The sequence below is a fragment of the Mus pahari genome, chromosome 5 (genome assembly GCF_900095145.1).
Source record: "Mus pahari chromosome 5, PAHARI_EIJ_v1.1, whole genome shotgun sequence".
Lineage (NCBI taxonomy): Eukaryota > Metazoa > Chordata > Mammalia > Rodentia > Muridae > Mus > Mus pahari.
The window spans coordinates 133,970,055-133,987,123 of record NC_034594.1 but is presented as its reverse complement, the minus strand read 5'-3'; the positions used below and the strand labels follow the sequence as shown (position 1 = coordinate 133,987,123).

General features: G+C 39.3%; 1 protein-coding gene across 1 annotated transcript in view; it reads left to right on the top strand.

The window, feature by feature from the left end:
• The window catches only part of Klhl20 (kelch like family member 20), a 47,560-nt gene that overhangs the window by 20,245 nt on the left and 10,246 nt on the right, over positions 1-17,069 (top strand). Inside the window, exons 3-7 of the mRNA XM_021197942.2 lie at positions 6,459-7,032; positions 9,808-9,966; positions 11,141-11,235; positions 13,568-13,683; positions 15,175-15,358. Coding sequence (XP_021053601.1) covers positions 6,459-7,032; positions 9,808-9,966; positions 11,141-11,235; positions 13,568-13,683; positions 15,175-15,358 — 1,128 coding nt within the window. The remainder of the gene's footprint in view (positions 1-6,458; positions 7,033-9,807; positions 9,967-11,140; positions 11,236-13,567; positions 13,684-15,174; positions 15,359-17,069) is intronic.

Sequence of the window (17,069 nt, the reverse complement as noted above, 5' to 3'; positions counted from 1 at the left end):
GAGAGAGAGAGAGAGAGAGAGAGAGAGAGAGAGAGAGAGAGAGCCTGCACACAGATAACACTAATGGTAAAAAAATAAAATAAAAAAAATAATTTTAAAAAATCATCTCACATCGTTTCACTTACTTTTAGCTGAAAAAGGGAAGCTTAAGTTCAGTTTTGTTATACTGAGTCTAAAATCCGTTTTGTAGGCCTCTTTCTCCAAGTTACTTGACTTTCCCTATTTTACTAGGGAAGGTCTCCATGACTGAATCAAAACAATTTGTATTTGGTAGTTTCCTGGGCTTTTAAAGAGAGTAGTACAGATGTCTGTATAACAAATAACAATACCTTTATTTTGAATTGCAAATAGCCCTACAAACTTTGCCCTTCTGTACTGACTCCTGGAGGAAACTATGGCTTATTCCAAAGCAGCAAGAGACCTCTTCACAAAAAAAAAAAAAAAAAAAAAAAAAAAAAAAAAACAAAAAAAAAAGAAAAAGAAAAAAAAAAAGAGACCTCTTCAGAAAGAATCAGTGTTTTGAGAAAGTCACCAATTATCAAAGTGAAGTGGCTTCTTTATCTGTAGAAGAAGGATATTATTCTAGATGAGTCTATGATGCATTTTATTTCAAATGTTGAAATATTGAACCACTCCACTTAGGTTGTGGGATTTGGGATGGGATTTTGTTGTTTTTGTTTTTGCTTTTTCAGATCTTAAAGAAAAATAATATTTGTAGCCTCGAGCTTGTCTGCTTCTTTTTATGACTGACTTATGTTTATTTTATGTATATGGGTATTTTGCTTGTATGTGCACTGTGTGTGCAGTGACTTCAGAGGCAGTAGAATATGGCAGATGCCCTTGAATTACAGCTTGAACCACACACACTTAATATACAGGAAATAGCAGCTTACAGACTTCAACAGTAGTTATATATATATATATACAAGTACAGTTCCCAAGTTCCAGCTGTCACCCATCCTAGCATATTTACTTGACCAGAACCAATACCAACAAGTTGCAGAATAACTTTTAAAAGAGGTCTCCTTTCCCTGCTCTTTGTACCCACATTCTTGACTAAACAGAATGGATGTAACTCTTTTCTTGTCGGTTTGTTTTTAGCTGCTTGTGAGGCACTCTGCATTTTACAATTAAATCTAATCCTGTGTATAACACTCTTGTTATAGAAAAATCCAGACCTCCAAATAGCTGATGTAAAATTAAACTTTCAGAAGATTATGGATAAAGTAAGGAATGCCTGTGGACCAACACATTTTTTTCTCTCATAGTAAAGCCTGGCTGAGTCAAACTGATCTGACACATGTGGTGCTTTTAAATAAGGCTTGTTATATTTAGAGTTCCTGGACCCATAGTAATCTAATCTGATGTTAGTCTAGAAGCTTTTAAGAGTGGTTCCATTCTTAGAACCCACATTTGAGGAGATCACAACCACCTTCAGCCCCAGTTCCAGAGGATCTCATGCCCTGTTACAGATTTCATGAGTACCCACATGTACAAGGTTCACATGCTGATACTCAGGCACACACATAGACACCTAAAATAACAATAAGTGTTTTTTGAAAATTTGAGTCTTTTTTTTTTTTTTTTTTTTTTTTTTTTTGAGGGAGGTTGGTATTTTTTGAGACAAAACCTTGGACTTCTGATCCATGTTCCTTGTGCTAGGATTATAGGCCTGCTCATGATGCTCAACTTTTTATATAATTTGATTAGGGAGGAAGGCATTGCTGGGGAATTAAACCCAGAACATTGCATGTCGTAGGCAAATTGACCACCATTAATCTGCATGGTGGCACACAGACAGACATGGTGCTGGAGAGGTAGCTGAGAATATCTGGGTCAGCAGGCAGCAGGAAGAGGCATTGCTACACTGGGCCTGCCTTGAGCATCTGAGACCTCAAAAACCCATCTCCAGTGGAGACACTTTCTCTAAAAGATCAGACCTACTCCAACAAGGCCACACCTCCTAATAGTGCTACTCCCTGTAGGCCAGTGGTGGCCATTTTATTCAAATCACCACACCCAGCTAGAAATTTAATTTTTAATATGAATAAATATAACTAATTTTACAGATTTTTACATGGTTATATTACAGTAATATTTCTAATTTAAAACTGTAAGTGTGTAGCAAATACTAAATGGAAAGTTTTTATGTATATCATCTTGTCTATCTTTGTGAAGTGGATACCCATTTTAGAGTTAAAGAAACTGTAAGCCAGGTGTGATGCTTTGTGTCTGTCATCCCTGTACTTGGGAGGTTGGAACAGGAGAATTACCAGGAAGGAGTTCAAGGCCATCTTGGACTATATCATGAGTTCCAGGCCAGCCTGAGTTATAGAGTGACTTCCAGACCAATCTTGGATGTAGAAACCCAGTTTCAAGACAGAACAGAATGGCTAAAATGATTGACTATAGCTGAAACATTTAGAGAAATAGGAAGTTTATAGCAGAATAGCCTTAGTACTCAAGTATTAGACTTGATGAGGAGAGAAAAGAAATCTTAAGACACAGTAAACTATAATACTAAGAGTTTCTCGATCTAGATTTATCAGGGAAAGGGATTTTATGTTTCCCACTTCTCTCTGTGACTGTGCTCAGACCCTCAGCTGTTTCTCTCACCTCTGACCAACAAGCCGCTCTAGTTTCTTTACCATGGCCCTGTTCTTAAGAGATGCTGATTTAATAGCATTAGAAGTGTAAATGCTAGCCTAAAGTTACTCAGAGCTTTTCTTACTAGAAAAACCTAGCACTTACTAAATTTAACACTTACTTTTCATTATTAGTCAAAGTTTGATATTAAGCTTCCCTTTAATTTAGAGATTGCAGAATTCTCTGAATTCTCTTTGGCTCTCAGCAGTTATCCAGCATCAGGGCGCCATGCTATTCTTCACATACCATGTGCTTTTGACCTTGTGATTTGGGGTGTGTACGGATTTTTTTAAGTTCTTTAGAACCATTATAATTGACTGTATATTTTGGACACATACTTTATTAGATTAAATGAAACTATCTTTGAGACAAGAGTTTGCTGTGTAGCCAAGACTGTCCTTGGCCCTCATAACTCAGCCTCTTAAGTACGAGGATTACAAGCATTCCTTGCCATGCCTGACTGATAATGCTTCTTAAAGTGAATTACATGTCACTGGAGTAATATATCATCCCTTGTAAGTTAGAATCCAAGAAATTGACTATTAAATGTAAGTTTAATTTTGGAGGTTGTTAGCTATCTTCTTTTTTTTTTTTTTTAAAGATTTATTTATTTATTATATGTAAGTACACTGTAGCTGTCTTCAGACACTCCAGAAGAGGGCGTCAGATCTTGTTACGGATGGTTATGAGCCACCATGTGGTTGCTGGGATTTGAACTCCGGACCTTTGGAAGAGCAGTCGGGTGCTCTTACCCACTGAGCCATCTCACCAGCCCTGTTAGCTATCTTCTTTTCTTCCTGTCTATTCTTGTAGCATAAACTCTGTGTTTTACACTTCATGCCAAAATATTAAAGCAGCACCCAGATGAAAAGGAGAAATAAACCCCAGCTACTTCAGTAAACGCACAAGTATCAAGATTTGAATCAAACTAAGCTTAAGAATTAAAATTTGGGGCTGGGCAAGGTATTGCATGCCTTTAATCCCAGTACTTGGAGGGAGAGACGGGCAGATCTTTGTGAGTTAGAGATCAGCCTGGTCTACATAGTGAGTTCCAGGATACCCAGGGCTATGTAGAGAGACTTTGTGTTTTTTAAAAGTGTGTCTGTGTGTCTGTCTATATCTGTGTGTGTATTTGTTTTAGTTTGGGCCCAGCAGAATGAATGGCTCAGTGCATAAAGGCACTTGCTGCCAAGCCTGATGATCTGAGTTTAATTCCAAGGACCCACATGTTGAGAGAACCACCTCCCACAAGTTGTTCTCTGACCTCCATACATGTGTCATGGCATATATGTTCATCCACACATGCATGCATATACAAATACACACACACTGAACAAATAAGTGTAAAGAATTAAAAAGGAAATAAATATAATTAAAGTTTTTTTTTTAAGATTTTATTTATTTATTATATGTAAGTACACTGTAGCTGTCTTCAGACACTCCAGAAGAGGGAGTCAGATCTCATTAAGGATGGTTTGAGCCACCACGTGGTTGCTGGGGTTTGAACTCTGCACCTTTGGAAGAGCAGTCAGGTGCTCTTACCCGCTGAGCCATCTCACCAGCCCATAATTAAAGCTTTCAAACAGTTTTATAGGTCTAATTTGTCTTGTTGGGAGGAATGTTTGGGCTTTTTTTGTAGAGAGAATAATTTTAAATGCTATTCATGAATTTTAAATTTTATTTATTTTATATTCAGAACTTATTTTTAAAAATTACCTGATAGAATTTTTATAAGTTTGAGAACAGTCCTATTATTAATAATATTATTACTTTTATTTTTTTATAGTCCAGTCATTATCCCCCTCCCATTCCACCCTCCCACAGTTCCTCATCCCATTCTCTCCCCCCACCCCATCTCCAAGAGAATGTCTCCTCCTCCCCCAACCCATGGCCTCCCTACTCCCTGGGCTCAAGTCTCTCTCTCTAGGGTTAGGAGTGTCTTCTCCCACTGAGGCCAGACCAAGTAATCCTCTGCTGTATGTGTGTCAGGGGCGTTGGACCAGATTATGTCTGGTGCCTGGTTGGTGGCTCATTGTCTTGAGAGATCTCAGGGGTCCAGGTTAGTTGAGACTGCTGTTCTTCCTATGGGGTTGCCCTCCTTTTCAGCTTCTTCCAGCCTTTCCCTAATTCAACCACAGGGGTCCCCGACTTCAGTCCAGTGGTTGGGTGTAAGTATCTGCGTCTGTCTCAGTCAGCTGCTTGTTGGGCTTCTCAGAGGACAGCCATGCTGTAAGCACACCATAGCATTAGTAATCGGGTCAGGCCTTGGAGCCTCCCCTTGAGCTGGATTCCAAGTGGGGCCAGTCACTGGACTACTTTTCCTTCAGTCTTTTCTCCATTTTTGTCCCTGTAGTTCTTTTAGACAGGAACAAATCTGGGTCTGAATTTTTGACTGTGGGATGGTAACCCTATCCCTCCACTTGATGCCCTGTCTTTCTACTGGAGGTGGACTCTATGAGTACCCTCTCCCCACTGTTGGGCATTTCACCTAAGGTTCTTCTCTTTGAGTCCTGAGAGTCTCTTAGCTCCTAGGTCTCTGGTGCATTCTAGAGGGTCCCCCATCTCTTACCCCCTGAGGTTGCCTGTTTCCATTCTTTCTGCTGGCCCTCAGGGCCTCTCTCCTGTCTCCCCATCCACATATCTGATCATGTTCCCCTTTTCTCCTCCCCCTCCCCTCTCCCACCCAAGTGCCTCCCTCCCTCTGCCTCCTGTGATAATTTTCTTCTTCCTCCCAAGTGGGATTGAAGCATCCTCACTTGGGCTCTTCTACTTGTTAACCTTGAATTCTGTGGGTTGTATCCTAGATATTCTGTACTTTTTTGGCTAATATCCACTAATTAATGAGTACATACCATGCATGGCCTTTTTAAACACACACAGAGTTAGTAAACAAATACAGAAGAGCAAACCCATTTTAAAGCATGAAAAACAAGCTGGTGGTGGTACACACCTTTAATCTCAGCACATGAGAGGCAGAGGCAGGTGATCTCTGAGCTCTAGGCCAGACTGATCCACAGAGTAAGTTCTAGGATAACTACACAGAGAAACCTTGTCTTGAAAAACTAAAGCACATTGAAATCATAAAAGATCGGACCCATCGGCAACTATTCAACTTCAAAGAGGCAGTGTCATCCTCAGGTAGTTGGTATCAAGGTTGTTAAGGTACCTTAGTCATCCAGATTTACAGCTTCATTCCTCCACTTAGGACCAAAGAAGAACATTTAGATAATCCAGCAAAGGAACAAGTATTCCCAACTGACATCCCAGTTTGGCCCCAGAATTTAGCTCTTGAGATGATATTGGGTTTTTCATTGCCAGCGGTACTTGCATTGTTTCCCCACATGGACCTCTATCATTCACTAACACTTTTGCGGTAAAATTAAATCTAAACTTTCTTCAAAAAGAACATGATATTTGGAAATAAGCTCTGACATTTAAAATCGTGGGTTCATATGAGAAAGAACTTTCAATGAGAGTGCCCCATGGAAGAAACCAAGTCCTGATGCCACAAGAAGTACGAGGGTAAATGAGCTCAAAGTCAGGCAGGACTCTGCTCACAGATGGGCTGACTAGACACAACTCAAAACGGGGCAGCATCTCCTCCACACAAGGCCTTCCTCTATTTGGACATGGAGCCAAAATTCCCAACATTCTATAAAGAAATTTCCATCCCTATAAATCAGGCCACAAAGCTCCAGGAGCCCTCCCAGAACCTCCAAGTAACTTCATGTTTTCTTACCTCTTCTGAACACTTTAGAGCAAGAAGGGAAGTAATAACATTTCCATCTCTCTTCATCCTTTCATTCCTCTAGGTGTACCAATATTCGACCAGGAGAGACTGGAATGGATGTAACAAGCCGCTGCACCCTTGGAGACCCCAACAAACTGCCAGAAGGGGTTCCCCAACCTGCTCGCATGCCCTATATTTCAGACAAGCACCCTCGGCAAACCTTGGAAGTGATCAACCTTCTGAGAAAGCACCGGGAGCTATGTGATGTGGTGCTAGTTGTGGGCGCTAAGAAGATATATGCCCACCGCGTCATTCTGTCAGCCTGCAGCCCCTACTTCCGAGCAATGTTTACAGGAGAGCTGGCAGAAAGCCGGCAGACAGAAGTAGTGATCCGAGACATAGATGAGAGGGCCATGGAGCTACTGATTGACTTTGCATATACCTCCCAGATAACTGTGGAAGAGGGCAATGTTCAGACCCTCTTGCCTGCTGCCTGCCTCCTCCAGCTGGCAGAAATACAGGAAGCCTGCTGTGAATTCTTAAAGAGACAGTTAGATCCTTCCAATTGTCTGGGCATTCGGGCTTTTGCTGACACACATTCTTGCCGTGAGTTGCTAAGGATTGCAGACAAGTTCACCCAACATAACTTTCAAGAGGTGAGCCATGGGCTAGGGAGATAGCTTATTGGGTAAAGTACTTGTCATTCAAGCACAGAGATCTGAGTTCAGCTCCTGCCAACCAATGATAGGACCCTGGCATGGCAGGAGACATCTGTAAGAGAGACTGATGATCCGGGGGCTTGCTGACCAGCCAGTATTCCTGAAGCAGGTTCAGTGTCAGTAAAACAAATCTTGTCTGCCTTCCAAAAAAAAAAGATAAAGAATGATAGAAGAAGAAACCCAACACTGACCTTTGGCCTCTACACAAACATGCATGGGGAAAGTGTACCACACATGCACACAGACAACTTGCACACATACACACAACACACATACACAAGCTATATTAAGTGGTTTGAAAATATTCATAATTTATTTGGTAAAAGAACAGTAGGGACCAGTGAGGTAGTTCAGTTGGTAAAGCTGAGTTCCATCCCCAGAACATTGTCCCCAGACCTCCACACTCATGTCAGCATGCACACACATGTTGCAGGAGGAGGAGAAGGAGGAGATGATTTTTAATTTAAGAGAATCATATGGATTATGTTCTCCTGATACCTGCCTTGTATCAAATAAACAGGTTGCTATAAATTCTAAACCTGTTAGCAAGTTTTAAGGATCAATTTTACAGCTACCAGCAAAAGCTGATTTTTTTTTTCTAATCATCTTCATGAAGAGCTGATAATTAGGCCAAAACATGGTTTATTTAGGCATGATAGGACATGTGCACCATAGGAGTAATTTCCTACAGCATCTCCCTCCCAATTAGATGGAGAATTTAACAGGGTAAGTTATGCACCAGACTTCTTGGTAAATTAATAGTTTTTTAAAAATACAAGTTTAGATAGTACCAAAAGAATTTTCATTAAATTTACTATTTTTCATTATTCAACATGACATGAGACAGTAACATTAAATGGTTCCTTTATGACCTTGAAATGAAGAAGCATTTCTATGTGACAGATCTAGAAAGGCTAATGTTAAAATCTATTTATTTTATCACATACAGAATTCTTCTGTAATCTAAGACAAAAGCCAAGTATAAGTTGAGGGAAATATTTGCAATTTGTATCACTATCAAAAGGTTGATGGACTTAATACATCAAGAGTACCAGTAGATCCTACCCGTGAGTGGCAAAAAACTAGACACACACACACAGAGAGATTCAAGTTATCCTTCAGTGTCTGAAAGTCTGCTTGTTTGTTCAGAATAACAGAAAGACAAATTAGAACTATAGTAAAGTACATTTTTCTCCAGCTTTGTTTCTTGAGACAGTGTCTTACTTTTTAGCCCAGGCTGGCCTTGAACTCAACACTATCGATCCTTAGCCTCTTAAATGCTAGGATTATGAACACATGCACCATATCTGGTCAAAGAACCACTTTCAGGTTACAGATATCCTTAAATGTAATCATATACCCTCTTGGTAAGGCTGTGGTCACGTAGATACATTGCTGGTGTGAATAGCATGGGGAAATTTTTTTTTAATTATTTTATTAGATAATTTCTTCATTTACATTTCAAATGCTATCCCGAATGTCCCCTATACCCTTCCCCCACCCTGCTCCCCTACCCACCCACTCCCACTTCTTGGCCCTGCCGTTCCCCTCTATGGGGCATATAAAGTTTGCAAGACCAAGGGACCTCTCTTCCCAATGATGGCTGAATATGCCATCTTCTACATATGCAGCTAGAGACACGATCTCTGGGGGTAATGGTTAGTTCATATTGTCGTTCCACCTACAGGGTTGCAGACCCCTTTAGCTCCTTGGGTACTTTCTCTAGCTCCTCCATTGGAGGCCCTGTGTTCCATCCAATATTTGACTGTGTGCATCCACTTCTGTGTTTGTCAGGCACTGGCATAGCCTCACAAGAGGCCGCTATATCAGGGTCGCATGGGGAAATTTAAAGATTATCAAAATTACTTTCTTTCTTTCTTTCTTTCTTTATTTATTTATTTATTGGTGGTTTCAAACTCATAAAGATCCGCCCACCTCTTCCTCCTGAGTGATGGGATTAGAGGCATGTGCCACCACCACCTGGCTTCAAAATTACTCCTTACACCCACTTTTAAACTCAGCATTCTCTGGAATTTATATTACACATACTAGAGAGTAGAAGAATTTGAGAACATATGTTGGAGTTCTGTGTTTAATATTGAACAGGCAACGCTTTCTATGGATCTCTATTGCTTGAGGTTAGGCTGAGATTAAAATTTAATTCAACACTGTCAGTAAACTGTGATCTAGTCCTTTTAAGTGAGACATAACCTAAAAGTCATAAAGGAAGAAATTGGTAGGTTCAGCTTTTTAAATATTTGAAACTTTTTAATATTTAAAACAGCAGAATTGATGTATCTTCATTTTTCTTAGAAGCTGAGACCAAGATGTTTCAGCTAACCTTCTTCTGGAAGCTCTTCCTGGCATTTTAGATGTCTCTTATTATTCTGAAATTTACTATGGTTATTCAGCTTATTTTGAACATGAATTTTTATTTTATTCATTAATTTATTAAAGGGAAAGACATTTAAACTAAATAATGAATAGTTTTGGGAGTTGTTTGTGTATTTCCTATTCTTTGTTCTTCTTTGGAACTGGTTTTCTTTTTCTTTTTCTTCCTTTTTTTTTTTTTCTCCTTGTTTTAAGCACCAGCTCCATTGTGGTACATAATGTTGCCCTGTGACAAAAAACAAAAAAACAAAAAACAACCATATAGAGGCAAAAATTGTGCTTATAGGTTTGTCTCCTTTTTTGTTACCTAAATCTGAGCAGGTAATGGAGAGTGAAGAATTCATGTTACTTCCGGCCAACCAACTCATTGATATAATATCTAGTGATGAGCTCAACGTTCGTAGTGAAGAACAAGTGTTCAATGCAGTGATGGCCTGGGTCAAATACAGTATTCAGGAAAGGCGTCCTCAGTTACCCCAGGTAAGAGGTGAAGTGCTTCTCTAAGAAATTGCTTTCTACCAGAAGAAAAATTATGCACTGTCTTGCAGAAACAAAACAGGTCATGACTCTCCTTATAAGCCTTTGACTTACATGTGATTGCTTATTGTTGTGAACTTATTCTGCTTGAACTGTTACACAATTCAGAAACTATATAAGATCACAGAAGAAAACAAGAGTGCGTCCACTCCCACAGCTTGGACGGCATACTACACTGTGAACAGGAAGTGGATGGATGAACTGAGGTTGAGTGGTTACTAAGTGACGTCTTTAAGATCATTCTGGTCATGACTGTAAATTGTCTCCTTATCCAGAGGAGATGCGTTCCAAGACACTTAAGAGATGCCTAAAACCTTCAAACCCTCCATGTACTATGTTTTTTTTCAGTATATATATTCTGTGATAAAGTTGTATTTATAAATTAGTTCCAGTAATGATTAACAGTAATTAATTATAAGCAGAGAATTTATAGTACTACACTGTAGTGAACATTACTTAAAACTTATTTTTATTTCTGACAATTTTCATTTATTATTGTCTGACTAAAGTTGATGACCAATAACTGACAATACAAAAAGCAAAATTGAAGATAAGGGGGAAGTATTTTGTTTATATTTATCTTATTATTTTCTATGTATGAATGTTTTTGCCTGCATGTATGTATGTACATCATATGTGTGCCTGGTGCCCACAAAGGTCAGAATAGGGCTTTGGATTCCCTGGGATTGGAGTTAGAGACAGTTGTGAACTGTCATGTGGATGCTGGGAGTTAAGACCAGGTCCTCTGCACGACCAACAAGTACTTTTAACTGCTAAGCCATCTCTCTAGCCCTGGAAAATATATTCCTTAGCAGTCTAACAGGATATACTAGTTAATGAACTTGAGTCCAATTATAGAAGAGCTCATGATGTTGTTGTAAGCTAAAAGTAGCATTTTAAAGTGATAGGAGCATGCTTTAGCTTTGTAACTAGTCTCCGTTACAGAATCAATAGACTATGTTTTAGACTTACTCTTTCTGCTTTCCACCTTTCTTTACATATTATGTCCAGTTAGATCCCAAAATACTTGGCTCCACAAGTCAGGAAGCATGAGTCATTACTCTCCCAACAAACTGTAATGGGAGCCCATACCTTGATTGTATTTATTATTTTGTAGGTGCTGCAACATGTTCGCCTGCCTTTGCTTAGTCCCAAGTTCCTGGTGGGCACCGTAGGCTCTGACCCCCTCATTAAAAGTGATGAAGAATGCAGGTATGAGAGGGTGAGAAAGACCAGCAACTAAGCATTCCTGAGTTCTGCTACTCTGCTTACTGGTATTGCTTCTAAAATACTGTATTTCTTATGCCCAAACCAGGGTTTTCTTGTGGGCTAGGGTCAAGAGGAGAAAGAGAGGACTGAATTCCCAGTATTTTGTTCTATTAGTTTTCCTGGTTATTTTTTAATGTGTGGTCGTTATTGGAGTAGAAGTGGCTTAAAGTAGATTCCTAAGTTTTGATGCAAGTTTCCCTTTGAAGAGTCAATCCTCTACTATTATTTTTCTTGAAATAAATAATGCTATGTGTCTGTCCTTGAGCCTTTCTCATTGACACACAATGTCTCACTGGGAAATAGCATAGTTTTACTTTGAAGATTTTAGACAGAGTTAAAGCCCTGCCCCTCCTACAGAAGCTTTAGCAAGGCATTGATAAAGCTAAATGAACCCTATTTGAGCATTTCTAAGTAGTCTTAAGAATAAAACTTGACTGATTTACTTTATTCTTGCTGAGATTAAAGGTGAAGGCCACCACTGCCCAACTAAGATTTGTTTTCAAATCTGAAACCTTTTGGCATTTTAGTGACCTTCCCATCAACTAGTATAGTCCAAATATACTATAAGTAAAATATATAAATTAAAGAGTCAGTTCTAATCAGTACCCAGAACTACTCAAATTACACTGTTCTTTGTGCCTCCCCTTGACAATAAAAAAATTGGAATTATCCCACATTCTAGTATATAGATAGGGATATAAATCCATTGCATTATCTTCTGTGACTTCAAGATTGCCATTAATGAGAAATGCAACATTTGAGATTATCTTTGTCTTTTAAATGTGAAAAAGTACATCTTCAGATAGGGACAAGCAAGATGGCTCAGTGGATGGAAGTAGCTTGCCACCATACCTGGCAGCTTCTGCTCAATCCAAAAACCCAGACAGTAGAAGGAAACTGACTCCTGCAGGATCTACACTGTTAGTGGATCCTGCAGATCCACTCAGATCTTACACACATAAATAAATGTTAAATATAAAACAAAACAAAAGCCTTTTAGATTGGTGAAAAACAGGACAGAATAGACCACTAGCAATCAGTTCTTCTAACTATGTGAATACCAAAAGAGAAAATGTGTAAATTATACAGGCTGAAATATGAAGAGACCGTACAGGGCTGCCCCTCCCCTAATTAAGCACAAATCAGATTATATTGATGATTCTGACATGGGAAGGAAAGTACTTGTGAAGTCCGTTTTGAACAAAGTTGACTCCTGGTACCTCCTTCCTCTCCCCTCAGCGCCTGGCAAGTGCTTACTGTGTGCTACCCTTCCTTCATCTGTACCTTAGAGATAAAATCAGTACCTATTTGGCAGGACTATTAGTTACATAAGTGTATATATTAAGAGCTTAAAACAGAAACCAGAAGGTATCAGTATTGTTGCAGTTAACTTGTGTTGGATGCTAAGTGTTACCTGTGCTGCAGTCTGGCCAGGCACCCTTGGTGGAGGAGAAGCTGACTGGTAGGAAATCGGTCTTTCACGTTTGGGGAACCAGAAAAATCTCTTGGTTGACTATTTTTTTTAATTCTGTTTTGTTTTCTGTTTATGTTGTTAGTAGGGCAAATAAATTAGAAGAAAAATTCATTTTGAGGTTATACCTAGCACCAATCAAGTATGAGTAAATTACTCAGTGTAGTATACATAGTGAGAAGTTAGAGGAGTTGAGTGCACATTTGCAGTTGAAGTATAACTGTGTAATATAACATTAATCAGGCACTGACTCACCAAAACGATTCATATACAAAGTACTATACCATGTATAATCTCTAGGTTAGTCTCTTAAAAGGAACATTGGAAAACATTTTGCTCATGTCAGTAGTCCAGTTACATTAAGCCATTCATATCATACTAGATAGCCTTTAGTATTGGTGACCTCAAGTATTATTTGGCCCAGATACCTTCAGCCCATTCTGATGTGGTCCTTTCCTGATATTGTAGAACCTAATAAAACTCATTAGAAAATAGTGACTGTGCAAGCCGGCAATCAAGTTAGAACTCTGGCAGTGGGGGTTAAGATTGTCTACTCTAAGATTGTTGAGCTTAAAATTTGCACTCCAATATGAGGTTAGGGTAGAAATGCCAATCATCTCAGAATTCACAGTGTGATTTGTGTCGTGGATTTCATGTTTGTGCCAGCTTTCCTACTGACTGGCATCAAGGATTTGGTTTGATGTGGGCTTGTTTCCTTTTGCCAGCATTTTTTTTCTTACACCATACAGGGACTTGCGATGTTTTTCAGTCATTTGGAATAAGTATAACATTTCTTTTCTACAGAGACTTGGTAGATGAGGCTAAAAACTACCTCCTGTTGCCTCAAGAACGACCACTAATGCAAGGGCCAAGGACAAGACCACGGAAACCTATCCGATGCGGAGAAGTACTCTTTGCAGGTTTCAGCCTTTCTTACTTGTTTTATTTAGGTTTTTGTTTTGTTTGTTTTTGTGATTTTTTGGTTTTTTGTTGTTGGTTTGCTTTTTTTTTGAGACAGAATTTCATGTAACCCAAGCTGTGCTAGAATTTTCTATGTAGTGTATGTAGGCTGGCCTTAAACTCATAATCCCACTTCAGCCCCCTAGCACTAGAATTTCAGGTATCTTATACCACATATCCTATATAGGCTTGAATTTTAGTATGCTGTGATTAAACCAAATAGCTTCTGGATATTTGAATAATGATTTAGATAACTATGATACTTGCTATCATAAGAGTCACACAGTAACTCAACAGTGCTATTCTTCAAAATAGTACTCTGAAAACACACAATGTGTGTTTGTAGCATGTATTAATCTATATAGTTAATCACTATATAGGTTATATAAACCTATATACTATATAACAAGTCACTTCAGAATTACATGGAGTTGCCAAAAACATTATCTTACATTAAAGACTTTGCTGATGCCGGGCGTGGTGGCGCACGCCTTTAATCCCAGCACTTGGAAGGCAGAGGCAGGTGGATTTCTGAGTTCGAGGCCAGCCTGGTCTACAAAGTGAGTTCCAGGACAGCCAGGGCTACACAGAGAAACCCTGTCTCGAAAAACCAAAAAAAAAAAAAAAAAAACAAAGACTTTGCTGGCTCTTTTGAAGTTGGCAGCTCAACCTGACATACTGTCTTACTGCTGCTGTTACCCCAGCTTTGGGCCATCTCAGAATTTCAGGGGTTTTCTCTGATATTGAGATTCCTTGTATATGCCCAATTATGGAATTCCCACTTAAGCAAATTACTGTACACACGTTTGCTGTGCACTAGTACCTGGTGACTCTTCTGACTTAAATGAAACAATAATAAACTAAAATTATATCACACTGAGATTTGAAATAAAGAAAGTGAACATTTAGGTCTGTGTAGAAGATTGTTAATATTCTGCTTTTAATGTGGCTCAGGAGTCATTTAACACCATGTAGAAACTAGTAGTTTCAAAGTATTTTAAGCTTAAAATAACCTTGGTTGTTTGTTTGTTTTTTTTAAGCTTTAGAGTCGCTCTTACTTATATTGAAGTAGACATGATTTGAAAGAAAAACAAATTTAGCATTATCTGTCATTACCACATATTTTCCCCCCAGTGGTCATTTAGGAAAGGATGTTGGAACTTAGCTTGGCAGTTATTCTAAATCCTACTCACTGTATTAACCTACCCAGGGTGCCATAACAGAATACCATAGACTGGGTAGTTCAGACAAAAGAAATGCATGTTCTCATAGTTCTGAAGACTGTGATCCAAGATCCAGGTATAGCTCAGGGACTGTTGCTGACTTTTGGAAACTGTCACTTGTCCTTGACCTGCTTCTGCATGTGCTTGGTGAGTCAGGGCATGGAGTCACAGTGGTTAGCAGTCTGCCTCAGGACAGGTGTTCTCTTAACCATTTCTATTGTTTCCTAGTTGGTGGTTGGTGCAGTGGAGATGCCATTTCCAGTGTTGAACGCTATGATCCTCAGACCAATGAGTGGCGAATGGTAGCTTCAATGAGTAAAAGGCGATGTGGAGTCGGAGTCAGCGTTCTTGATGACCTGTTATATGCAGTAGGCGGCCATGATGGATCCTCATATCTCAATAGTGTTGAAAGGTAAGGTTAATTTGAAAAAATCCCCTGGATGCTCACAGTCATCTATTGGATGGAACACAGGGTCCCTAATGAAGGAGCTAGAGAAAGTACCCAAGGAGCTAAAGGGGTCTGCAACCCCATAGGAAGAACAACAATATGAACTATCCAGTACCCCCTGAGCTCGTGTCTCTAGTTTCATATGTAGCAGACGATGGCCTCCTAGGCCATCAATGGGAGGAGAGGCCCTTGGTCTTGTGAAGATTATATGCCCCAATACAGGGGAATGCCAGGGCCAGGAAGCAGGAGTGGGTGGGTTGGGGAGCAGGGCAGGGGGAAGGTATAGGGGGCTTTGAGGATAGCATTTGAAATGTAAATGAAGAAAATATCTAATAAAAAAAAAATCCCTATTGTCCCTATAATTTTGTTTGAGGTACTAATTAAAAAACATATGATTTACTAATTTAGTGGTATATCTGTGACACCAATTAATAGTCTGTTCCCCACTGGACACAGTCATTCTCTAAGCATGCTGCTGCAGATACAGCAAACTGCCTGCAGCTCCTTGGGCATACTGTCTTCTTTCCTCCTCCTGCCCCTGCATGTATGCATGCTGTTCTTCCCACCCTGGAATATCTGCCCCTTTAAGGCTTACAAGATTACCTTCTCTGACCATAAGTATTGTTTTGATTGATTGATTGGTTGATTGATTTTATGAATTATGGGTACTCTCTAGCTGTACTGATGGTTGTAAGCCATCATGTGGTTGCCTGGAATGAAGGTTGCTCGCTCTGGCCTAAAGATTTATTTATTATTATATCTAAATACACTGTAGATGTCTTCAGATGTACCAGAAGAGGGCGTCAGATCTCATTACGGATGGTTGTGAACCACTATGTGGTTGCTGGGATTTGAACTCAGGACCTTCGGAAGAGCAGTCAGTGTTCTTAACCATTGAGCAATCTCTCCAGCCCCCTTCATGAGTATCTATGAATGCTTATGCATACTGTACTATACAGTTGTTGAGGTACCTGGCACACCAGAAGTTAGAGTGAGAGAATTTTTTTCTTTTAAGTTTCTTGCTGCTACACAATTTCTTTTATTAAGCCATGCTGATCTGTAGCGATTGTCATAGTTCCATAGCATATCTGTAAAAAGTTGTATATCCAGTTCTGGACATTGGTTCTAGATATGGCGTAGGTAAAAAACAAAACCAGACAATCAAAACAGAAGGGTTGGCTCTATAGATTGTGGAGGGAGGAACAGCAGAGAAAATGGTACCTAGATGTAAGTCAGTGTGCTAAATAAATCAGAGTACAATGACTAAATATTGTAGCTAAACAATTAGGTCAATATATATCAGATATCTAAAATATAGCTACGGTGATAATATAGAGGCAAGCATATGAACAAACAATAAGTTAGACGCATTTGAAAATAAGAAAAGAGAAAGTAAGAGACATGGGTGGGGTGCACATATCTGTGATCCTAGCACTTGGGAGGCTGAAGCAGGAGAGAGCGGAGGGTCACAAGTTTGAGGCCATTCCAAACTACATAGTGAGACCCTGTCTCAAAGAGGAAAAAGAAAAAAAAAAAAATGTGCTTTTAAGTCAAGAAGTTATAAAGAGCAACAAAAATCTAGAAAAACAGGAAAAAACCAGGAGGAAAGAAAAGTAATGAAAAATTTTAAAGTAAAAATGAATATAGCTAGCCGGGCGTGGTTGCACACGCCTTT